The 25,813-nt window shown below is 40.2% G+C and overlaps 1 protein-coding gene and 1 long non-coding RNA gene across 8 annotated transcripts in view; one reads left to right on the top strand and one right to left on the bottom strand.

Annotated features, from left to right (window-relative positions):
* The first annotated feature begins 1,413 nt into the window (after nt 1-1,413).
* Nucleotides 1,414-19,793, top strand: ZNF239 (zinc finger protein 239). Of its 7 annotated transcripts, none has more exons than XM_045069037.1 (5): nt 1,415-1,518; nt 2,356-2,396; nt 3,165-3,221; nt 13,513-13,562; nt 17,957-19,793. In XM_045069037.1, exon 5 carries the CDS (start codon nt 18,208-18,210, stop codon nt 19,444-19,446), a length of 1,239 nt encoding a protein of 412 aa, XP_044924972.1. In that variant the 5' UTR covers nt 1,415-1,518; nt 2,356-2,396; nt 3,165-3,221; nt 13,513-13,562; nt 17,957-18,207; the 3' UTR covers nt 19,447-19,793. The 7 variants fall into 7 exon arrangements, with proteins under 7 accessions (XP_044924971.1, XP_044924972.1, XP_012910236.2 ...); XM_013054782.2 differs by lacking the exon at nt 13,513-13,562 and adding an exon at nt 8,734-8,866; XM_045069038.1 differs by lacking the exon at nt 13,513-13,562 and adding an exon at nt 8,656-8,866.
* Nucleotides 4,167-25,813, bottom strand: part of LOC106005533 — a 65,248-nt gene continuing 43,601 nt past the window's right edge. The window contains exons 3-5 of the long non-coding RNA XR_001178954.2: nt 9,788-9,879; nt 6,490-6,742; nt 4,167-4,829 (exon numbers count right to left, since the gene is read on the bottom strand). This is a non-coding gene — a long non-coding RNA (uncharacterized LOC106005533). The remainder of the gene's footprint in view (nt 4,830-6,489; nt 6,743-9,787; nt 9,880-25,813) is intronic.

Here is a 25,813-nt window from a genome sequence, read left to right as displayed (position 1 = left end):
TGGATGTTACCTTATACAGCAAAAGGGACTTTGTGAATGTGATTTAAGATCATTATGTAGGGAAATTATCCTGGATTATCCAGGTGGGCCTGATGTAAGGCCTCACATGAGTTCATAGAAGAACACAAGAAAAGTCAGCGCAAGAGAAGGTAATGTGATGACAGAAGCAGAGATTGGAGATAAGCACTTTGAAGATGGAAATAGAAACCACAGCCAAGGAATAGAGGCTATCAAATGTACTTTGAAAAAGACAATCAAATCCTCCTCTAAGCCTCCAGAAGGAACCAGCTGTCCTGATACCTTGACTTTAGCCCAGCGAAATTGATTTCAGACTTCTGACCTCCACAACTGTAGGAAAATAAATGTTTGTTGTTTGTCACTAGGTTTGCGGTAATTTATTACAGCAGCAATTGGACACTAATACACCAAGGAAGGGGGAAGATACAGAGGAGATGTCCAGGCAACAGTTAACTCCCAGAATAAATCTGAAGGGAATGTCCTGGGAGAGTTGGAAGTGGCCCTGTGCCCCTCAGCAAGGGGTGAAGGTAATGAAGGTGCAGCCTGGGAGGATTTTGGTCTTCTCCCCCTTGAAGGCTGTTTAACAGTTAGAAGGGCTTTAAGGGGGTAGGGTTTGTTTCACTGGTAAATTTATGATACACAGTATTAAGTACTATCGAATTTTTAAAAGCAAACAATAAGCCCATACATATGGCATGATCCCATGCTTTTTAAAAAGTATGTCTGTGCATAGTTGTGTGTGCACATTTAGGAAAGAGTTCTGAATGCCACAAGACTGATCACCTCACGTCAGTATCTTTGCTCCAATAACCCCCATTTAAAACTGCAAAGCATACCCCACCACACACCCACTCCAACACACACTGCACCCCTTAACCCTCCAATTCAGCTCTATTTTTTCCGTAACCCACTATCACTTTATAACACACTATACCATTTATGTATAAATAAATATTGCTTGTTTGCCCCACTAAAGCTTAATATCCGCAGTGATTTTCAAGTTCCTGGAACATTGTAGGCCCTCATGTTTGCCAAATGCATGAACTTTGGAGTCAAGATGGTGATGCCGAATAGCATATATTCGTTTCAGAATATTTTTAAGGGTAAAGACAAAATAACAGGTGATATTTACATTTTTTTCATGCCAGAAGCCCTTCAGCAAAATAAAAAACCCTTTAATAGGTATTCCTAAAATAATTCTTCAGTTTGTAACAACAAAAGAAAGAAAAAGAAAGAGAAAAAGAAAAAGAAAAGGTAAGGTAACTTGAACAAATTAGTCCCCAACCTCAAAGAACAGCAGAGTACACGCAGACGCCAGGGACGGGAACCCGCCCTCGGCCCCAAGGCCCACGAAGCTCGGACCTTCGCCGGAAGCGAGTGCCGGAAGTGGGCGTGGCCGTGCCCCAGCTTTCTGGGACTTGTAGTTCCGAGCCCTTAGGCGCGGGCGCGGGTCAGTGTTGGTAGTCCTTGCTCTTCTAGGTATCGGATTCCACGTGGGAGGTGAGACGCTCAGGATGGGACAGCCAGCGCCGCGGACAGCGAGGCGTCCGGTGGATGGGATATGGGAGTGCCTCGGGGGAGGCGTAGGGCCGCTGACACCCGGAAGCCTAGTTCGGTTGCTGTGGGAGGGCGCGCGACCTGGAGGAGGTGCGGCCCGGGGTTGCACGTGTGTCCAGGCGTCGCGACCGCCGCTCTGTCCGTCAGACCTGGCTGTGATCACCTGAGTTTGAGGTCCCCAACGCTGAAGTGGATGCGGCTCCGAGGGGCCAGTCTTTCGCCCGGTTGAGCTTTGGCTTTGGCCGGCCTAGAGGCTCCGTAGTTGGCCGCACCGGCCATTTCTGTGCGGTGACTGGCCTTATTCCACGGTTTTCGGTGGACGTTAGGCGACCGAGAGGGGCTTCTTTGAGGGACCCAGGTTTCTGTCCCCACAGCACTGTCCTACCACCCCAGAAATGAGACAGGTCGGGGAAAGCGCCTCAGGGAGTCGAAATTCATTCTGAAGCAAAGCATCCAAGCCAAGAGCCCCTACTGGTCTTTCTCGAACTTCAGGGCAGAAATCAGAAACCCTGAGCAAATGGACACATCTTAGTGTGACTGGGGGCGGTGGAATTTATTCACCCTCGTGGCTTCGTTGGGGAGGCTTGGCTTGTTTAATTCAAAGCCCTGTGGAGAGAGGTGAGGGAGGCGTCTCTGAGGGCATGTGAGGGGCTGACTGAAAAGGGATTAGTAGCAGGAGCACTTTTTTCCTACAGTCTTTCTGGAGTGGCAAGTCTGTATTCCTGCAAGGTGGACCTGATTTTCATGGCTTTCTCTCTTTCTCTAACTCTACCATTCCAGGACTCTGCCCTTCCAGAGAGGAGGAAATGACCAAATTCCAGGTGAGTTGGGGTTTCTTCTCTGAAAATACCTTGTCTCCGAGAATGAACATAATCTTTCTTGCTTGGAGCAAAGGAAGAACATCAGAATTAATTGAGTGCCTATCTGGGGCCAGGTCCTGTGTTTGTTCTGTACATTCTTTTTATTGTCAGACTTCAGTGTGAGACATACACTTTATAAATAATGGGTGTTAGGACATGAATATACTGAGGACATGTAGCTATCAAATGATGTTGCCAGAGTCTGCACAGGTGGCTGCTTACTTTAAATTACACATCATTTTTCACTGAACCACCCTCCCTCCATGAACTTGGCCCACTCCCCAGAGCACTCATCTATTCTATTGAAAGACTCCACACAGCATCTTTGCCTGGTCCTCTTTCAAAGTTACCCTTTTCCTGCCAAGACTTTTCACTTATAATTGAAAGTTAATCAGTTATCACATGCTCTGGCCAGTGTTCAGTGGTCTCAGGAAAACAAATAGAATTATAAATTGTGCTTTTCTTCATGAGCAGATTCCATGTATGAAAAAAATAAAATACACATATTAACAATAACCATTTACTAAATATTAAAAAATTTGTTAAATGCCAGCCCAGTAGTTACCAAATCAGTCCCAGAAATGCTTCTAACCAGGATGTTCATCAGAGTTATTTGTGTGTGTTTTTAAGAATTAAAAGTCATAGGCACGCCCTCCAACCCCAAACCTACTAAAAGGAGAATTTCACTTTTTTTTTCTTTTACTCCCATTGGCCTTTGGACATCCAAAGATTTCTTGGATTTATTGTGAGATATTTCTCTGCATACTTGATGTGAGCATCATTAAGGTACGTAAGATGGGTTATTCATCTTTTATGCTCTGATTGCTTTGTTCCCTTTACCAAAATATCTACATGTTTAATTGGTACAATAAATTGTTAAATTACCGAGTAGCACTTTTTAAGAAACTGATTGCTCATTTGTCTCTATAAAACCATTCCTAGAAAGTTACCTCAAGATTGACACTTAGACACAGAATGTTTGAAATGGAAGGGATCAGCCAGCCCCCTCTCTGCCTTGGTGCTGGCATTTTACCAAGAAGAGCTCTAATTCTGAGAAAGCTGAAGGGAAACACAGTGTCCTTTGTTGCAGAGCAGCAGAGTCAGAAGGAAACCCCATGTCTTCCATCTCAGTGCTTTTCCCTCTCCATAACTAAATAAATCAATTACACCAGAAGTTACTTGAGCGAAATATCAGGCTGGATTTTAAGGAAGAAATAATTGTTTCTTAATACCACTACCAGCAAGACCATCTTTTTGCTTGGCAAATACAGTTCTTGCATACATAGGAAGAGAACATGAGCTCTTATAAAAATCAGTTTAGAAGGCAGCAAGCTGCCTCAAGGTCCTGAGAATGCCATCTCTATGCCTAGAAAGGGAGTTGAGAACTTCAAGGGAAATTTATGTAAATAAGACCCTGCGCTCTCTATATTTTCCCTCCTTTTCCTCTACCTGGTCCTTGATGAAGATTATTTATCATGAAGTTGGGAGTTGCTAATACAGTGAAATTTTGGGATTCTTGTATATGTTAATAACATATACCATATACCATAATTTTTTTTTATTATTATTTTTTTAATTTATTTGACAGACAGAGATCACAAGTAGGCAGAGAAGCAGGCAGAGAGAGAGGTGGAAGCAGGCTCCCTCCTGAGCAGAGAGCCTCATACGGGACTCAATCCCAGGACCCTGGGATCGTGACCTGAGCCAAAGGCAGAGGCTTTAACCCACTCAGCCACCCAGGCGCCCCAATAACTTGAATTTAAAGAAAGGACTTCATTCCGCCAATACTTACTGAGTGTTCTCTTAGGTACCAGACATTGTCCTTGACTCTGCTGAAAGGGACAAGTCCCAATTTAACCCCTCCTTTTCTGACCTTGAGTAGGTTACTTCACTGTCATGAACCTTGGTTTTCTCATCTGTAAAAGTATGAGTTTCCTTGATGATCTTGAAGTTCAGTTTTACTTGTATCTTTTCATTATTCATTTAAGTTGAATATGAATTTATAAATATCATTTAGATTCCTAGTCAGTTGAGCTAGTTGCTGGGGATTTCAAGATTAGCAGAACATGGCCATTATCCTTTAGAATCTTGTAGCCAATTTGGAAGACAGATTTTATATCTTTGGTAGAGAGATGTGAAAAATACTATGAGATCTTGGAAGAGATCATGATTGAGAAAGGTAGTTGTTTATTGTCCTGAAATTAGGAGTTGCAAAATGGATGGGAGAAATACAACTCAAGGCAGAAGCAGCATGTAAAGGGCTATTCTAGATTATAGCATGACATTTGGTTGACTACAGGTAATCCAGTGCGATGACAGCTCTTGTCCATCTCCTGACTTCAGCATTACTATTTCCTACCTTTAAGTAAGTTGTTGGATCCAGGGAGATGAGCTCTGGAAAAGAAGTGGAAAGCCACATGATACATGTAGTTTTAAAGAGTTTGACATTTGTCAGGTGGGAACAGGAAAGGAAACAGCTAGTCCCATGACTTTCCCCTTTGGTTGGCCTTCAGGATACTGAGTCTATCTTGGGTGTAATTTATTAGCTCCACTGATAGTGGGGCCGGGATGGGGGGCAGGGAGGCCCTCTTAATTATTCAGATTCCTTCATTCCCAGCTTGTCTTTAGCAGAACCACTATTTTCTTTCCCTTTTCCTTTGTCATGCTGATTCCTTTCATTTGGCCCACTGTCCTACCATTTCCTTTTTTTTTTTTAAGATTTTATTTATTTGACAGACCGAGATCACAAGTAGGCAGAGAGGCAGGCAGGGAGAGAGAAGGAAGCAGGCTCCCTCTTGGGTGGCCTCCCTCTGGGTGGCCTGGAGCCACCCAGGCACCCCTCTTTTTTCCTTAAAGATTTTATTTATTTATTTGACAGAGAGAGATCAAAAGTAGGCAGAGAGGCAGGTGGTGTGGGGGCGGAAAAGAGGCTCCCTGCTGAGCAGATAGCCCCATGCAGGTCTCTGTCCTAGGACCCTGAGATCATGACCTGAACGGAAGGCAGAGGCTTAACCCACTGAGCCACCCAGGCACCCCCTGTCCTACCATTTCTTATCCAAGAACCTTCAATCTACTGCAGAGTTAATAGTCCATTAATATATCCTTTCAAAAAGAAAATATAAATATAAATACATTTATATTTATTTGTATTTATATATTATATAGACATATACATATATATATTTTTACCCTTTCCATTCCTGGCATGGAATTCTCCCCACCACTTTGTCTGTGAGATCTTAAAAAATTAATGATTCTTTCAGCCTGTGGAATGAAAGATGACAAAACTTGTATTTTAAAGACTTGGTAAGGAGTTATTGTGATCTAGGTAAGATGAGGGCCTTACCTAGGACAGTGGCAGTGAAAATAAAGAAGAGATAACACTTTGGAGAGAAATTTGGGAAATGAGTTGACAAGATCTGAAGTGGTTTGAATATTATTGAGGTTGGTAGGAGTCTTAGACTATCCAGATGACTGAGTGGAAAAATGGATAACAAATGAAAGGAAAAAAGGTAACTGATGGACTTAGATTCAGAAGGAAGAAATGGATTGGAGCATGCATCGGGACAGGTTAACCTTGGACAGAAAGCAGCCTTGTTCTCTGAGGTTGAGAAGAAAGTCTGAGAGGGGCTAATTCTACAGCTCCATGTTCCCTAGGTGCTGTGGTCTTAATGGGTGTCTGTATGGCTCCCTGAGGCAGCAACCTCCACTTCTACACCTTCTCTGTCCCATCTTTGCACAGGCACTTGCAGGCTTTTTTCTTTTATTTTCTTTTAATATTCATTTATTTATTTTAGAGAAGGGGAGAGAGAGAGCACATATGGGAGTAGGGGCAGAGGAAGAGGGCAGTCGTCCAGCAGACTCCCACTGAGTGTGGACCCCCCCAACACGGGGCTCAATCCCAGGACACTGAGAGCATGACCTGAACCGAAATCAAGAATTGGATGCTTAGCCAACATCCGGGTGCCACCGATCTTGCAGGCTTCTTGAGCCCAGTCTCATCTCTTTCTCCTCAGACACAGTGGAGGAGGAAACTGCCAGCTTCCCTTATTACCTTTTCCACTGGTGATAAGTAGGATAGTCCGGTCACTCCTGCAAGCAGCCTGGTTTTCTTCAGTTTCCTGAGAAGTATGTGGGTAGTGCCCCTCAGGCCTGAGGTGTCAGAGTTTGAAGGTTATCCGGTACTTCCCTGGCCCAAGTTGAGCTGCTGCTTTGGCTTCACTCAGTTCTCAGTCACATTCTGTCATTCTGCTTCTCAGGGTGTGGCCCGAAGGCTGGTGCCAGTCCACAGACTGCTTGTTACCAGTCTGCATACAGATAAGGAGAGAAACTGAAAGTGTTTAAAAATGTTCTGTCTGTTGAATCTAATATTTTTTAAATGGCACTGATATTTTATACATCTGGATTTTTATTTCTAGTAACTCTTTTTTATTGTATTTTGCAAAAATATCTGACAAAAGTGTGACACATTAGAAACTTTTCAAAATAAACTGGTCCTTCAACAGAGGTAGTTTGAGAAGTGTTGCTCCATCAAGAGAACGCTGGAAGGAACCAGTGTTACTGTGAAGTTAACTAAACGTCTGGATTCCGATCAGATGCCAGGCATTGCTTGAGGCCTTGAGGATATAAGGATCAAACCTCTCTCTGTTCTTAAGGAATATATATCTTAGTGGGGAGAGACAGTTAAATAAGAAACCAAATGAATAAATAAGAAAATGGGGTAAGATATAAGTAGTATACAGAAATTAAAACAAGAAGTGATGGTTTCTGGATTCCACTGTGGATTAGACAGTTAAGGAAATGCTTCTCTAAGGAGTTGGCAGTTTGGTTGAAACCTGAAAGATAAGGAACCAGGTGTGTGAAGATGTGGGAAAAGAACGTTCTGGGCAGAGGGGACAGCCAGTGCAAAGGCCCTAAGTTGAGATGGGTTTGATGTTGTCAAGGACCTGCAAGGTCACTGGGGCTGAGTGTGGCAGATAGGAAGGAGTGATTCAGATTGAGATTGGAGAAATGACAGGACCCCAGTCTGTAAAACCCTGTAGGCCAAGATGAAGGATCTGGATTTTACTTGACATCCATTGCAAAGCCTTTGGAGGGTTTCATCCCTGAGGTGGTATATGTTTTAAAAGATTACCCTGGCTACTATGTAGAAAATTCATTCTGTTGAGGAGCAAGTGTGGAAGCAGAGAGACAAATTAGGAGGTTGGTACAGTTGGAACTTCATGATGGCTGGGGCTTATAACCATACCTGTGCAAGGTGGAGAGAAGTGGGTAGATTCTGATACATCTTAGAGGTAGAACTTGGTGATAATAAAATGTGAGGGAGAGAGGAGAGAATCAAAATGACTTCTGAAACTGGCTTCAGCAATTGGGTGCGTTATGTGATCATTTAATAAAGTGGGGACCCCTAGGGAAAAGCAGATATTGATGGAGATTGTTGGGAGCAAGAGTTCCATGGGGGCCTATTAAATTTTAAGTGCCTCTTAGACATTCAAGTGCAGATGTTGGGTAAAGGTATGGAGCCTGGAGGTGAGGAGAAACATGGCTGGAAGTAAATATTTGGGAATACCTAAGGAGAGTATCTTATGGTTTGTGCATGTGTGCTATTTTCTTTTTTCCAGAAATGTTCAAGTACTTAGTTTAGAACAAGAAAGAACATATGTTTGATAGGACCAGAGAAAGACTTAAGATCAAAAGTATACTTTGACTGGGAAGAAAAAAAGCAGAAGAGTTCAGGGTGGTGATCTTGATAAACCAGATGTGATGGAAGAGGAAGAACAAAAAAGTCAGGAAGATGTTTTTAGAGAGTAGGTTATTAAGAGATTAGTATTCAAAAGCAGAGTGGTCTACACAGTAAAATGGCCCTGGTCATGGTTTTTGAGTGTAAAGAAATGAGACAGGGATGACTAGCACTATGAAGAAATTAAGAAATGTAAGGTTAGAGCATTCAGCAAATTGTTCTCTTTTGAGTGTTGAGGTTGTCAGAATGGTAGGACTGGGGTGGAAAGGACAACTCAGCAATGACCATGAGATGACAGTGACAAGAAAAGATTCAGTAACTGGACAGCTTGAGCTTGAGTGAGTTGTGGGCAGGAGGGGAAGGATTTGGATAGAAGTAGCAAAGTAGTTGAGAAAGGAAAGCTGATCTAACAAAACTTGACTTAGATGACTCAGCTCCCTGAACTATACTCTTCTTCTGTCCCCTTCTCACCCTCTCCAGTGTTACCAGCCCCACCTTTCTTCCAGGGCATTTGTGCAAACAGTTGTCAGTTGAGGAGGAATGTGCTTAATGTTTTAGGAACTAGTAACATTCAAGGATGTCTCTGGGGGCTTCACTGAGGCAGAGTGGGGCTGCCAGGACCCCACTCAGAGGAAGCTGCACCGAGCTGTGATGCTGGAGAACTACAGCCAGTTACCTGCAGTCTCCGTAGGTAAGAACAAGAGCCTGGATACCTGCCCACTGGACTCTTTGTTTCTTCAATTTTAAAGAGTGTTGGGACTCCAGGGATTGTGGTTTAGGATTCAAAGTTTCCTTTTGGCACAAAGTATGTTTCTGATTATTGTAAGCAGCCAAAGAATTTGTCTTGTTAAAAATCAGAGAATGTAGCTTTACTGAGTTGTCTTAGAAACCATGTCCATTATAAAACCATCTCTTGGGAATGATTTTGCTTTATACATAGTTATCTGATCCCTCTGTTTCCCAGATGTAATCTCTCAGAGCAGGGTGAAGATCATTATATAAGGGAGAATGAACTCCAGAGAAATCAGCTAGGCACTGTGGCAGATTACAAACCCAGACTAATACATAGAAGAGGAGTCCCTTTTGAAATATTCTGAGTTCTCTCTGAAGTTCTCTGGTCTGTGAAGAAAGCCAGGGCCTTCAAAAGATACTTTCCACATACTGACATACCTTTGTCTATTCACTTATTTCCCCTCTTCCTTTCAGACAGTTGTTGTCTTTCCCATTTACACCTTCTTATTGTTACTCTTATCTTTTCCCACACTTTCCCCACATTGGCCTTGTACCATCTTGGCTTGGACTTTATTTTCATTAAATATCCCTACCCTACGGTATCTAATTTCCATTGCTTCTTTTCTTCCCACTCAGGGGTTCATCCATCTCCCCTTCTGAATATCAGGCAAAACTTGTGAGGGGACAAAATTTCATACCATAGAGAATGATATGGGTATAATTGACACAGTTTTTCTCAAAAACATTTAGACTATAAGATACATATATACATACTAGATTAAACCATGTGAAATTGCCATTTTGTAGTAAAAATGGACATTGTACAAAAACCACTGAAAAGAAGTAGCCTGTAATGGTAGCTTTCAGGGCTTTTTCCTACCTTTGTCCACATGGACAGATGGTGGCTTTCAGGGCTTTTTCCTGCTTTTGTCTTCATACCCGTGGTTCTCAAACCATTATTTTCAGCTACACCTGGGAAGCAAGGTAAGCACCACAGAATGAATTGGGTCTCTGTAAGTAGTCAGAGTCCCATGTTTCTATTTCCTTTATGTAAACCTAACGCCTGTGCTTTATCTTTGTACCAGAATTGCTTACCTGGAGGTCAGTATTAAACTTTTGTCCCTTTCAGAGCTTTTCCTTTTTTAATTTTTTTTTTTTTTGAGATTTACCAGTTCTTCTGATGGCTTTGATAGTGTTCACCTTAACCTTCAAATTTTTTGATATGTATGAAGTCATTGTTTTCTTGTTTCCTCTGGCCTTTCTCCTGTTACTTTTCTCTGCATGTTCACTGGCTTCTCTGTCTTCCCTCCAGCTTTGGAAATCTTAAAAGGTCCTTTGCCTCTAGATCACCATTTATCAGTGTTTCTCAACCTTTTTTTTTTGTTGTTATCACCCCCTTGGTGTCAACATTGCCCCTGTTGAGAATGTACACTGTATCTGTCTGTACACTTGTCTGCCTTCCGCAAAGAGCTAGCACACGCAAAAATGGCCTCAATGATCCTTAATGTCTTTTATTTCCTATCCTCATATGAAACTCTCTTCCCATGTACTTTCTTGGCTATGGGCTATCTACACTTGAATATGCAGTGTCACTTCACATTCAGTGTATTGAGAATTTTCTAAGTTATTTTCCTTTTTTAACTTCTCATATTCCCACTTTTTTAGTATTAACATCCTACCAGCCAACTAGATTAGAAATAAGCCATAAAGTTTATCCCCCGCCATCCCCAGCATCTGTAATTCTCTCATCAATTCTTTTTTTACTTGAAGTTCTTTTAAATTTATTAACATGCAGGTCTCACAGATTGCCCTCTAAAAAGGTCCACTTAATGCTAACAGTGGTAACAATGAGACAGATTGTTGACATCATTCTTCAGGCTCAAGTTGGATGTTGCAAGTAGGCTTATCTCCCTTAACATATAATTTATCATGTCACTCTTCATATAAAAACCTGGAATTAGGGGCACCTGGGTGGCTCAGTGGGTTAAGCTGCTGCCTTTGGCTCAGGTCATGATCTCAGGGTCCTGGGATCGAGTCCCGCATCGGGCTCCCTGCTCAGCAGGGAGCTTGCTTCCCTCTCTCTCTCTCTGCCTGCCTCTCTGTCTACTGTGATCTCTCTCTGTCAAATAAATAAATAAAATCTTTAAAAAAAAAAAAAAACCTGGAATTACCCTTAGTTGCTGGTTTAGAACCTCAAAACTCCCTACCTGGATTTCTCTAGAAACTTTGATGATTATCGTGCTCTGCTTCCTGATTAATTTGGTCCTTTAAGATGTTATTCAAAGTCTAGTGTGAAACCTTTGACTACTGCTTCCATTTGACTCCCTTCTCAGAGCTTCCGATTTATATCTCACAGTCTCATCAGATCTGATTGGATATTTTTTGTATGCTTTTATATTAACCATTGGATCTACAAGTCTGATTTATTTTCCTTGTTTCTAGCCAAGTTTCTGGAGGGAAAACTATTTAATACTGGGTAATAATAGTCAAGATTTAAAATTTGACTACTGTGGGTTTAGCAAAGAAGAAATATTAAGTAAACAATATATTATTATAAACTGCTAAGTCCTGTGAAGGATAAAATAGTGTGCCCTGAGAGAATGAAGGTATGGGACAAGACAAGTGATTGTTGAAAGTTTCAGGGAAAGCCTCTGACGTGACATTTCAACTGAGATCTAATGGCTTCATAGGCATGACACAGGTGACTGGTTAGGGTAAGGATATTCCAAGCAGAGAGAATAATGCAAGGGAAAAACCCAAGACCTGGAAGGAGTGTGGCAAGAATTCAGGGAGCACCTGAGAAGAACAGAATGGGGAAGATATGGTGGGCAGGGCCTGGCTCACTTGTGGCATTGAAGGCACGGGTAAAAAGTGTGGATTCATGCTAAGTTCAGTGGGAAGCCAGTGGACAACATAGTGGTATGATCCAATTTATCCAGTATCAGTGGGACTGCTGTGTAGAAAGTGGTTTTGCAATGGAGGAAAAACGAAGTAGGATATGTGTTTCTAGTTTCAATCTTGGTGCTGGGTTTTCATTTTTAATTGATAAAAAATTGAGTGGTTGTCCAACATTTTTAATGCAAGTAAGATATAAAAAATCTCAAAGAATCAACACAGAATTATTATGAAATGATATCACTAATGATAGTGTATCCTTTTTTTATGTACTCCATACATAGGTATGTATATTACAAATATATGTGTTAAAATTTTATAAGATTATACTACATATATTTTTCTTTTTTTAAAAAAAATTTTTTGTAATGATTTTATTTATTTGAGAGAGAGAGAGAGCGAGCATGAGAGGAGAGAGATCAGTGGGAGAAGCAGACTCCCTGCTGAGCAGGGAGTCTGATGTGGGACTCAATCCCAGGACTCCAGGATCATGACCCGAGCCAAAGGCAGTCGCTTAACCAACTGAGCCACCCAGGCGCCCCCTACATGTATTTTTCAACTGACAATCTTATGCAGTATGTCTGAGAGATCTCTGTTATGACATAAATACTCCCTGTAAAAGAACCCCTTTTCTCATTACATCAGCATTTTCTTCTAATATTAAATATTCATTCTTCATAATATTTTAAATATTTTTAAAAACTAATATTACAAGGTTTCATAACTATTTATAGAACCTACCATTAATACAATATCGCCCCCACTGATTTTCATAGACCTTCCAGTTCTGCGGTCATTCCCAGGTATTGTACAGCAAGAACGTTGAGGCAATGTCCTTTGACCATTTAATAACTTTGGCCCAGCACGTGACTTCTTAACTGTTCCAAACTGCACTATTTTTCTTTTCCTTTTTCTTTTGCCATTACTTTTAAAATTTGTGAACAAATAATACATTCACCTAGGTAAAGCAAATTCTATCAAAAGTCTTAATTATAAAAGCCATTCTCCCTGTTCTGCTGCTCCTTATGCCATAGGGTGGCTTCTCATAGTCACTTGGTTTTAATTCTTGAAAATATGCAGTTACTAATTTTTTTTTTAAAGATTTTATTTGAGAGCTAGAGGGGAGGAGAGAACACGAGCAGGGGCAGGGGGCCCAGACGGAGAGGCAGACTCCTCGATGAGCACAGAGCCCAGACCCCAGCACGCTGAGATCATGACCTAAGCTGAAGTCAGATGCTTAACCAACTGAGCCACCCAGGTGTCCCATTACTTTTTTTTTTAAAGGAACAAATACATTCATATGGTTTAAAAAAAAAAAAAAAAAAGCATAAAGTACACAGTGTTACTTGTCAGCTACACCTAAATAAAGCTGGGAAAAATGTACAAAAAAATTTTGAACATTCCCAAATGTACTAAATGTTTTTTTTTTAAGACTTTATTTATTCATTTGATAGAGAGAGATCACAAGTAGGCAGAGAGGCAGGCAGAGAGAGAGGAAGGGAAGCAGGCCCCCTGCTGAGCAGAGAGCCCAATGCGGGACTCGATCCCAGGATCCCGAGATCACGACCTGAGCAGAAGGCAGCGGCTTAATCCACTGAGCCACCCAGGCGCCCCTGTACTAAATGTTTTTAAATTATTAAAATTATACTGCAAAAATAAAAAGGTGCACAGTGTAAGCCTTCCTTCATATCCCTAACTCCTCTTTTCCAGGTTATGGTCATTTGCTATCACAAGCCATCTGCAGTGAGTAAATCTTGCAGGTATCATTTCACAAGTTTGCCCGGAAATCTGAAGAATAAAACCCCCAAGCTGGAATGCTGAGTGCATACATTTATGATTTTGATAGATAATTTTGTCAAAATGTCCTTCTTTGAGGTGATACAAATTTACACTAACAAGCATTGTGTCTTCAGGTTTTGGGTAACAGGTGGAAAATGGTTTCTCAGTATAGTTAGAGTTTATTATAATATACTGCTGTTTTTCAGTTTATCAATATTTTGTATTCTGTATTGACTTTCTTACATCACACATGAGGATTTAGCTCCTTTACGTTATTTCCCCAGCATGCCCATCCTCCCAAGATTTTTTTTTTCAATATTTTATTAATTTGTCAGAGAGAGAGAGAACACAGGCAGGCAGCACCCTCCAAGATTTTATGTCAGGGTCACATCAGTGATTGATGCTTACATTGCTTTGACCTCATAACTCTTGTTCCTTGCAGGGTCAAGTACTGCACTATTGATTATAGTTCCTTTTTTATTTTTCCTTTCCTAAAGCTAATGTTTGCTTTTTAACTTTGGGGTGATTTCATCCCAGACTATTGTATAACATTTGGGTTAATTTGGTTAATTATTGTTTTGTATAGCAACAACTGATTGAACTCCATTGTTTTATTGACTTCTTTACTCACTGCTATTTCTTGTATCATGTATCATTTTTTTCACAATTACTTTTTCTCCGTAATTGGAAGATACTGCTCAGTTATCCTTAGGTATCCAGCATTGCTAGTTGTTAGTTCAGTGTCAAAAGAATTCTCATTTATTTGCACACAACCTGCCTTTTCTGTCTGGATGCTTTTAGCATTTTCTGGGATTTGTTTCTTTCCTTGAAATCCAGAGGTTTCCCACATAACTAAAAGCATTCAGTTAGCCATGAATTGTGGATTCTACGAGATTTTTATCTATTAGTGCTTTGATCATTTCTCTCCCTCATTTTGTCTTCACTGTATTCATGGAACTCCTACAATATGGGCTTTTACTTTTATCTTTCCATCTTTCTGTCCTTTTACTCCACATTCTAGGAGGATCTCTCAGTCTTAAAACTTATTAAACATGTGTTAATTTTGCTACTCGACCCATCTAGATTGCAGACCTTAAGAGCAGTCTCCCTGACAGTAGTTACGACAGAAGTCACTTAACTTCTTCAACCTTGGGTTTCCTCATGGGTAGAATGGAGGTCCTATGAGTTCTCTTACGTGATAATGCAGCTAGAGCCTGAGTGCTTCACATGGGCCCGGTAGATCTTAGTTATTACAGTTGTTGCTTTTTCAATCCTTGGGTTAATTTAAAAGAATTCTGATTATTTTTTATAGCAATGTGTTTATATTTTATTAGATTATATTGTTTTTCTAAATGTGATATCCTCTCAGATTTCTTTGGGATTTTAATTATGTACCGTTTAAACTCTGTTTCCTCTGTTCATTATTTCTTGAAGCCAATCTTCATTTATGTTTGTTTTTTACTTTTTTTTGGTCTGCTTATATTATTTTTATTATGTTGATCTCATATTTCTTTTCAAGAGTCTTATGTTCCGGGGCACCTGGGTGGCTCAGTTGGTTCAGTGTCTGCTTTTGGCTGAGGTCATGGTCCCAGGATCCTGAGATCAGGGCTCTGCTTTGGGCTTCCCACTCCATGGGGAGCCTGCCTCTCCCTCTGCCCCTCCTCCCTACTTGTGTTTTTTCTCTCTTTCTCTCTCTCTCAAATAAATAAATAAAATCTTTTTTTGTTGTTGTTAAAGATTTTATTTATTTATATGACAGACAGAGATCACAAGTAGGCAGAGAGGCAGAGAGAGAGAGAGAGAGAAGGAAGCAGGCTCCTTGCTGAGCAGAGAACCCGATGTGGGGCTCGATCCCAGGACCCCAGGATCATGACCTGAGCCGAAGGCAGAAGCTTTAACTCACTGAGCCACCCAGGTGCCCCTAAATAAAATCTTTTAAAAATCTTTTGAAAAAAAAAAGTCTTATATTCACGGTATGGTACTGGACTATACCTCCTCAGCTGATGCTTGACCCTCTCTGGTGCATTCATGCTGTCCTTACAGAGGAGGCATCTGCTGATTGGGCTTGAGGTGACTATAAGAATCCACACGGAGGGTGATTCTACAACCACCTATTTGATGTTGCCTTTTCAGTCCAATGAGTTACCTGGGACATCCTACGCTTCTCAAGCTCTAGCTCTGAGGTATCTCCCTTGTCAGAAATCCCATTTCAGGGGTTAGCTTGAGCTTTTATTCTGGGCAAATGTGGAGTCACTTGCTTCTTTTTGTACTTTAATCAACCCTGTCATTGTGTAGGTTCAGTATTACCTCAACTTCTGCTACTCTCTCCAGCCCAAATAATACCATTAGAAGTCTTTCTTTGGCTGGCTGTTTATTCTTTCTTGAGGCTTTGTGTGGGCCACTACCCTGAGCCATCCAGGATTTCATTTTTGGCAGGGAAGGTATTTAGGGAAGTGGTACTACTAATGGCAACAACTAGTCAAGCCATTAGAAATGCCTAACGTGAGGGGCGCCTGGGTGGCTCATTTGGAGGAGCATGTGACTCTTGACCTTGGGATCATGAGTTTAAGTCCCACATTGGGTGTGGGTATTCAAGAGATACTTGAATAGAATGAATGAAGGAGTGAGTGAACAGAAAAGAAAGAAAGGAAAGGGAGGGAGGGAAGGAAAGAGAAAGAAAGACCTAATGTGAATTAATAAACCTGTTTCCAAGATCAACCTCTTTTTATAGTTGTTGGTTCTGAGTTTGGAATTTGCATTTCTAGGCTTTGTTGAGAAGATCTCTTAGTCTTTTGGAAGCCTTCTGTATGTGATTTGAGCTGTGCATTTGGATTTTTTTCTAGTTACCCCATCATTTGTCATCCACCTACTCTTCATCATCTCGGAGTTCCTCAACATTTTTATTCTGCTGATTGCAAACTTTCTTTTTTTCCAAGACTATTGTGGACTTCTTTTTTGTCATCTCAGTGTCATATTAAGATATTCACTCTAATTATTTTGACTGACATACATACTAGTAAGTCTAAAATCTGCATTCCTAGCCCAGCTCTCTCTCTCTCTGAGTTCTAGACCCATGTTACTGAACAGTTCAAGAATGTTCTACCAGCACCACAAATTAAACAAGTCAAAGTTTGTGTTTATTGGTTCCCTCTTCCCAGCTCCAGCCTGTCTTACCATTTATACCCTCATACTGTCAATCAAGCAAAGAACTTGAAGATCTTGCTGGCGCCTCCTTCCAAGTTTAGTCATTGCATGATTTAGAATGAATCTCTCCCTTTCTCTCCGTAACCATCCTTATCATTTTATCATTTTGCTTCTGATTTGCTGCAGCAGTTGTTTCACTACCTAAAGTCTTGCTTATTTCTGATGTGTTTATAATCACAAAGTCAGGCATTTCACTCCCCACTGAAGTCCTTAAATTTTAAATCCCTGAGAGTTGTAGCCCTAAATCCTTAGTAGTACACACAAAGCCCTTTGTTCTGGCTCCAGTCTTCTTTTCCAGGGCACGTTCTTTACCACTATCACCTGTTTTATAGCCTCCATAAGAAGTTACATACAGTTTTCCTGGGCATGTCAGATTTTCTCTACATTTTCACTTTTTTTTTACTCTCCCTTATATTTGCTCCCAGAAATCTTCCCCAAGATTCAGGTCGAGTCTATACTCTGTGCTCCCATGACTAGTTGTGCATGCATCTGTTTTTGCACTTAGAGTGTTACTACTGTTGATTTTTTTTTTCTTCGCAGTAAGCTCTAGCTTGAATAGCAAAAGAATTTCTCTTTCTTCCTTGTATACCCAGCACCTATTAAAGTGGGTTACTAATTAAATACAAATTTAATTAAAGTTTAGTGAAGTGAAATGAAATGTTATTTGTGACAAGGACGTGGAATTCATAGCGTCTGCAGGGTAGGGGAACACACTTTTATTGACTATGCTTAAAAGGCAAGACAAGGTTCTTATACAAGCTAAGATGTCTTGTACAGCTAAGTTTTCTCTTTCTGACACTAACCCAAAGGATATGACTATAAGAACAAGACTGAACATTTTTCAGTTATTAACTCTTCAGGCAATAGGCAATCCAGTTCTCATCTGGGACACCTTGATGGTGTCAGTTAAGTCAGTTTAGCACCTGCCTTCAGTTCAGGTCGTGATCCGAGAGAGTCCTGGGATTGAGTTCAGCCGGCATCAGGCTCCCTGCTTAGTGGGGATCCTGCTTCTCTCACTGCCTCTGCCCCTCCCCCTGCTTGTGCTCACGCTTGCGCGCGCGTGCTCTCTCTCTCTCTCTCTGACAAATAAAGAAAATCTTTAAAAAATAAAATAAAATCTTGAAATTTACTCTTTGTGTGTTCTTATCACTGAATTCTCTTTGTTCCCTAGGAGACTTGAATGAAAATTCTATGGAGAGTCTTCAAGAGAAAGGACTTAGGGATGGATCTATTATATAGGGGCTTTTCTGCTGGCTAATTTTAGAAGATAACAGATACAATAACAGAGTTGGGATTTTATTGCGAATCTTCCAGGAGAAGTATGCAGGAATCCTGAACTAGATTTTTTCCCCTTATCAGAAGTAGGGACGGGCATCTTCTATATTTCCAGAAATAAGAGCAGTGTGGTAACTCTTCAAAGTAATGATTAAAAAAAACATGGCGAATGAAGAATATTTGTCTTTGAAAGTCCCAAGCCAAATGACCACACAGGACTCCTCAGTGACGTTCTGTAAAAATGAGCCCCAGGATCTTCAGAAAAGCAAAAGTCTATTTGTAACTGAAGAAAGCACTGAGAGAAAAGTCTTGCAGGGAGAAAGTCCTCCCATGGATCATTGTTCAGAGAACCTTCAAATTAAACTTATGTCTGATGTAACAGAACTGGTCTCACCATTGGTCACTGGTGAGGCAAATTGCCAGAATGGCCAATTGAAAGAGTCTTTGGATCTCTTTGACTATAACTGCAAAGACGTTTGTGGTTGGAAATCACGAGTGGTCAGTCGTAGTCATCAGAGAGCTCATACAGAGGAGAAACCCTGTAACCATTACAACATTGAAAAGAGACATAACAACAGCTCAGATGGTCATCCATGTGAGAAAATCCACCCTGCAGAGAAATTACACAGGTGTAGTCAGTGTGGTAAGGACTTCAGTGAGCACTCAGAACTACTGCTTCATCAAAGACACCACACAGAGGAAAAGCCCTACAAATGTGAGCTGTGTGGGAAGGGCTTCACAAGGAGCTCCAGTCTCCTCATCCATCGAGCAGTCCATACCGATGAGAAACCCTATAAGTGTGACAAGTGTGGGAAAGGCTTCACAAGAAGTTCAAGTCTGCTCATTCATCATGCAGTCCATACAGGCGAGAAACCTTATAAATGTGACAAGTGTGGCAAGGGCTTTAGTCAGAGCTCCAAACTGCATATCCACCAGCGAGTGCACACTGGAGAGAAGCCCTATGAGTGTGGGGAGTGTGGTATGAGTTTCAGTCAGCGCTCCAACCTGCACATCCACCAGCGAGTCCACACGGGGGAGAGGCCCTACAAGTGTGGGGAGTGCGGGAAGGGCTTCAGTCAGAGTTCAAACCTTCACATTCACCGCTGCATACACACAGGCGAGAAGCCTTTCCAGTGCTATGAGTGTGGGAAGGGCTTCAGCCAGAGCTCTGATCTCCGCATCCATCTCAGAGTCCACACTGGAGAGAAGCCCTATCACTGTGGCAAATGTGGGAAGGGATTTAGCCAGAGTTCAAAACTCCTCATCCATCAGAGAGTGCATACTGGAGAGAAGCCCTATGAGTGCAGCAAGTGTGGGAAAGGCTTCAGCCAGAGCTCCAACCTCCACATCCACCAACGGGTTCATAGGAAAGATCCCATTAAATAAGATCTTCAGTATGCTCATAGAGTAAAGACTTAAATATTTTTAACATCATTCTTTTATATTCTCTGGAGAGAGATAGTAAAAGTTACTCATTTCTGTTCCCTCACTGAAAATCATTCAGTTAAAGTATTTAAGTACCAAGCTTTTCTATATACTATACAATGAGCTGATTGTTCCGGTTCCTCATGTGGGTAGAATGAAATGTCTGTACTTTGCAGTTCAACCAGCGTTGTCAGAACCACATGTCCTACCCAGATTTTTAAGTGGAAGAACTTTTTATTTGTGTAAGTAGGACATGTTTCCCTTTGTTCATATTATCTGAGAAATTGAAACTCTGGTTTCTCTTCAAATCTTGTGACTTGTGTTTTTCATATTTCCTTCTAGGCCTGATTAGCCTCACTAAACTATGACTGCACGTGCTAATTTTAGGTCGAAGGAGTGGTTGGAGATAATAAGGGCATGAAATTTGTTGTGTTTATTTTAAAATATACAACAGTCTGTGGCTACACAAGAAGAAGGTGGAGAAGAGCTATTTGTGTGGTATACCCCATACACTATAGGATGTTGAATCCCCTACCCTTCTCCCCTCGAGGCAGCTGCTCAGGAACATAAGTAGTTCTTTTTCCTGGGTGCCGCTGGTCTATTGGAGTTTTCCAGATTTCACCACTTCAGATGACCCCCTGCTGCCAAGCTAAAGCCAAGTAGGGTACATACACCATGTTCAAACATAGCAAATGAAGTTGAAATATATTTAAATGCATTTAATTCCTCAATACCTCATTTCCTTTATTTTCTTCATCATTTTATACTATATAAAACAAGTCAGGAGAGACAGTTTCTATTATTTTTCTTCTTGGCCTTATCTCTTGTTTTAATATTTGATGTACCCCCAAATCCTGCTTGTTTTCACAGCACTCCCAGCCTCTTCAGGCCTCACTATAGACATATAACTTATTTATAAAATTATTTTTGTATTTGGCTGAAAGTACTTTATATAAAAATAGCTATATAAAAACATTTTAAAACTTTTGGAGAATATGTTTGGGATGATCAGGCTTAAAATATGCACTGTATCACATATAATTCACTTGGGGTGTGAAACTGGGACACCTCACTACATTAGACATTCATCCCCTAGAAGTTAATACTAGAAGCTCAAGCAATAGTTGAGAGTAGAAAAGTGATTATGTACGTAACTAAATTGGAATTTATGACACAATGAGGAGGTGATAGCAGCCCTCATTTTCTAACTGATGGTTAATGATTCCTCGTGCATTTCTTAGGAGGCTACCCAGTGTTCAATATTCCAGTTTTTCACCAATAACAAGTATCGATATATTTTAAAAAATGGTAGAGAAAATATGGATGCCTTATTTATTGGCTTGGGAAGGTGGGATTGTAACTGATACATCTTGACCAATTTAACCTGAGGCCATTAACTGGACATAGATATAACAGGGAAGCATACATTAACTTTGGGGGAACAGCTAATTTCTATTAAGGCATAAAGGAGAGAGATTAAGACATATGCCTTTCTTTAAGAGAGCATTCCAGAATACTTGACTCCATCCCTGGGCAAGCATTCTATACGGAAGATTAGGGCGGTGACTGAGCATCCACCCTTCAGCATTCCATAATAGCCTTCAGTTGATTGGATACCTTAAGGCAGTATCACAAATGATGTTACTCTGTTTCAGCATCTCTAGGGTAATGCCTCTCAATTCCTCCTACCCTCATGGATCAAATAAACGAATTAAAAATCTTTAAAAAGAAAAGAAAATATAAAGAGCAGTAATTTGATAAAGTGAGAACCCCTGAATCAAGATGGAGAGTCTTTCAGACCCAGGAGAGTGGGAGAAGAGTAAGACGGAAAGAGGGACAGAGATTGAGAAGCAGGACAGAGATAGAGATTATTTATTTAACCTCTTGGAAAACTTATATTGACCATTCTGTTTCAAATTCTTACACATAACCACAAACTGCCTTTAAGCTATATCTTGATACCTGTAAACCCCACAAACTGTTATCAAAACAGGCAACTTCTTGACTGCTTTCAAAGAACAAACTAACAGAGGCAGATTGGTAGAATCCAGTTAAAAGTACATTGAATGTTTAAAAGGGTTATGTCGGGGCACCTGGGTGGCTCAGTGGGTTAAAGCCTCTGCCTTCGGCTCAGGTCATGATCCCAGGGTCCTGGGATCGAGCCCCACATTAGGCTCTCTGCTCAGCAGGGAGCCTGCTTTCTCTTCTCTCTCTGCCTGCCTCTCTGCCTACTTGTGATTTCTGTCTGTCAGATAAATAAATAAAATCTTAAAAAAAAAAAAGGGTTAGGTCAGCAGCACTAACCCACTTTAAGATCAAAGATCCCCAGTTACATGGGAGGAAGTTTCATTTCTCAGATCATTTCAGAGCCTAATAATGTGATAAACACATAAGGTTATTTTATTTGGGCAATAATTTATCTTAATTTTTGTAGTTCTGTCTAATAAATTCTGCCTAGGGTCACCTGGGTGATTCAGTTGGTGGGGTGTCTGACTCTTGATTTTGGCCCAGGTCATGATCCCAGGGTTGTGAGGTCAAATCCCCAGTCAGCTTGAAATTTTCTCTCTCCCCCTCTCTCCTTTCTCTAAAATAAATAAATAAATCTTTTTTTTTTTTTTTTTTTTAGTATATCATGAAATCAAATAAATGGAAAAGGGTATGAAAATTTAACAAATATGTCACATAAAGCAGGATACAATACAAAGTTCTCTTAGACAAAAATATGGTTTCCAAAGTCTCAGATGAGTTTGCTGCTTCTTTTCTTTTCTTTTCTTTTCTTTTCTTTTTCCAGATGACTGCTTCCTAGGCCATTCTTAGGTATATCTTAGTGAATCAACAAGAAATTTTAAAACTTGGCCATTCTGAACTAGAACTGTTTCTCAGTTAAGCCAAACTATATGGAAGGAGACAGAAAGTAGAAAAAAAAAGAAAAGAAAAAGAAATCCGCTGTTGAAATAAATATTTTCTCATTTTCCAGTTGCAAAAGTTCACAATCCTATGTCAAAGATAGCCTGTCAACCCATCTTGGAATTTTTGGAATACTCTCCTTCACTTTGACTTCCTTTCCCTCCCTCAAATAACCAGGGCCACGAAGATCTAGGGACTTTCCCTCAATATAACTTCTATCTCTAATTTGCATTTTTGTCTCAGTGCAAAGATGTTATCAGGAAGGTCATAGGATTTACAGAAATACACCAATTAACAGAATGTAAAGATTCTTTATTGGCTATGTGCATGGTAACTTACGAAGGCTGTTACACAAATCAAGAAACAACAAAGTATTCCTTAAGAAGAATTTCCTAAAACCCCCAGGGTTCCAGAAGAAAATGAAGCAATGAATTATACCACCCATACAAAGTAGGGATTCTTTCCACTGCAGAAGCTCCCTTTGACATACTCTTTTGGTTTTATACCATCCTGTCCTTCCAGCCCACTCCTGACTGTTTTGTAGTTTGGCTACATGTATCATATCAGGACCAAATAAGTGTAAAGCAATTTATTTCCAACATTTATTGCAAAATTAGTTAAAATGAAGGTCCATTTCTAGTACCATCCCAGAACAGGAATAGGTCTAGAACCTTGTCCAGAGTCCATGTCTGCAGGAGATTTTTATGAAAATTGACAAGCTGATTCTAAAATTCATATATTAAGAGAAAAGGGACAAGAGTAGTTAGTTGAATTTGAAAACCAAGAATAAAGATAGCTACATTATATTGAAGGGTACATGGGTGGCTCAGTTGGTTAAGCGTCTGACTCTTGATTTTGCCGCAGGTCTTGATCTCACGGTTGTAAGTTCAAGCCCCACACTGGGCTACTACTTAAAAAGATAAATAAATTTGTTTAAAAATTATTAAGATTTAGGGGTGCCTGGGTGGCTCAGTGGGTTAAGCCTCTACCTTTGGCTCAGGTCATGATCTCAGGGTCATGGGATCAAGCCCCGTGTCGGGTTCTCTGCTTGGCAGGGAGCCTGCTTCCCCCTCTCTCTCTGCCTGCTTCTCTGCCTACTTGTGATCTCTGTCAAATAAAATCTTTTTAAAAAATGTATTAAGATTTATATTTAAAATATTACATTGAGATTTATATAAAAGTTACTAAAGTGTCTATTATTAGTATACGGCTAGACAAATTAACCAGCAGAAGAAAATACAGAACCTAAAAGCAGATCATCAAATAAATGGTAATTTGGAACACAACAAAGAAAGCATTAAAATAACCAGAAAAAGCATAGGTAATATAACAAATGATGGTGGGGCAACTGACTCTCCATTTGGAAGAAAACTAGCATTTCCTACCATAAGTGAAACAGAAAAATAAGTTTTACATGAATTTAGGACCTAAATATGAAAATGTAAAATATCCTTTTAGAGGGAAATATGTACTTGTTTATAATGAGGGTTGGAAAGAATTTTTATTTTAAAAAAATTTAAGAGGCAAAAACTAAGAAAAAATATAAATTTTAATACTTTACAACTAAAATTTTCTCATTGACAAAATAACCCATAAGTGAAATTGAATGTATTAGGAACAGATTGGAAAAGCATATTTGCAAAGAAATAGCAAACAAAAGATTTTTATCCAGAACATCTATGAAGACTTATGCGACTTTTTTTTTCATAATTCTTAAAGAGAAAGCAATTAATGGAAGAAAAAAGCAGAGTGACCTATTAACATGAAAGATGTGCCACATTAATACTACTCAGAAAAATGCAATTAAAACAGCAAAAATGGGGCACCTAGGTGGGTCAGTCGGTTAAATGTCTGCCTTTGGTTCGGGTCATAATCTCAGGGTTCGGGGATGGAGCTCTGCATCAGGCTTCCTGCTCAGTGGGAAGCCTGCTTCTTCTGTCCCTTTCCCCTTCTAGTGCAAGATCTCTCCCCCTCTCTCTCCAAAAAATAAACAAATAAAATCTTTTTAAACCAGCAAAAATGAGTTTCATGAACATCAGTTTACAAAAATCATAAGCCCAGTAATTTCAAGTTTTGGCCATAGTGCATGGAAACATGAATTCTCTCATATACTGCAAATAAAAATATAAAATTTGGACATCCCATTTAGAAAGCATTTTGACATTATCCTGCCAGCTAGTTATTCCATTCTAGTGTGCTCCCTGGAAAAACTGTCCACCATATGCAAACAGAGACATGTATAAGAATGTTCATTGCAACAATTTCTGAAATTGAGGAACATTGGAAACAACATAAATTTTCATCAGTCTTGAACTGGACAAAATATTCTGATTTATGCATACATCAAAATATCACAAATAAACCATATCTGCATATTTCAATGTGAATAAATCATATAAAACAAATTTAACTTTAAAAAAGCAAACTGCATAGGGGCGCCTGGGTGGCTCAGTGGGTTGGGCCGCTGCCTTCGGCTCGGGTCATGATCTCGGGGTCCTGGGATCGAGCCCTGCATCGGGCGCTCTGCTCAGTGGGGAGCCTGCTTCCCTTCCTCTCTCTCTGCCTGCCTCTCCATCTATTTGTGATTTCTGTCAAATAAATAAATAAAATCTTAAAAAAAAAAAAGCAAACTGCATAAAGATAGACACAGTTTGACAACATTTATATAAACTTTTTTAAAGATTTTATTTATTTGACAGAAAGAGCATTAGTAAGGGATGCGGCATCAGGGGGAGAGGGAGAACAGGGAGTCCAATTCAGGACTCGATCCCAGGACCCTGGGATTATGACCTGACCTTAACTGACTGAGCCACCCAGGCACCCCATTATATAAACTTTTGAAACAAAAAAATCTATGTATTTATTTGACACACATCATTTTCTAGAGTGAAATTTTCATTATTATAAAATATCCCTCTTTGTCTCTAGTAACATTTTTGTCTTAAAGTCTATTCTGTCTAAGATTAATATAGCCCCTCCAGCTCTTTTTTTTTTAAAGACTTTATTTTATTTGACAGCAAGAGAGATCACAGGCAGAGAGAGTGGAGGAAGCAGGCTCCCTGCTGAGCAGATAGCCCGATGTGGAGCTTGAACCCAGGACCCTGGGATCAGGACCTGAGCCGAAGGCAGAGTATTAACCCACTGAGCCACCCAGGCACCACCCCCCCAGCTCTTTCATGATAACTGTTTTTATGGTATATCTTTTCCATCTGTTTATGTCCAACCTATTTGTATCTTTGAATCTAAAGTGTATTTTTGGAAGACAGCATATAGTTGGATATTGTTGAGATTTTTCTTTCCAGTCTAAAAATCACTGGCTCTTTATTAATGTGCCTAATAACATCAAATGTAAAGCAGATTATTAATATAGGAGAAATTATGTTGCTATTTTGCTAATTCTTTTCTGTATGTCTTATGTCTT

The sequence above is a fragment of the Mustela putorius genome, unplaced genomic scaffold, assembly GCF_011764305.1.
Source record: "Mustela putorius furo isolate JIRA1106 unplaced genomic scaffold, ASM1176430v1.1 tig00003909_pilon_pilon_pilon, whole genome shotgun sequence".
NCBI classification, from domain to species: domain Eukaryota; kingdom Metazoa; phylum Chordata; class Mammalia; order Carnivora; family Mustelidae; genus Mustela; species Mustela putorius.
This window is presented reverse-complemented; position numbering and strand designations above follow the sequence as displayed.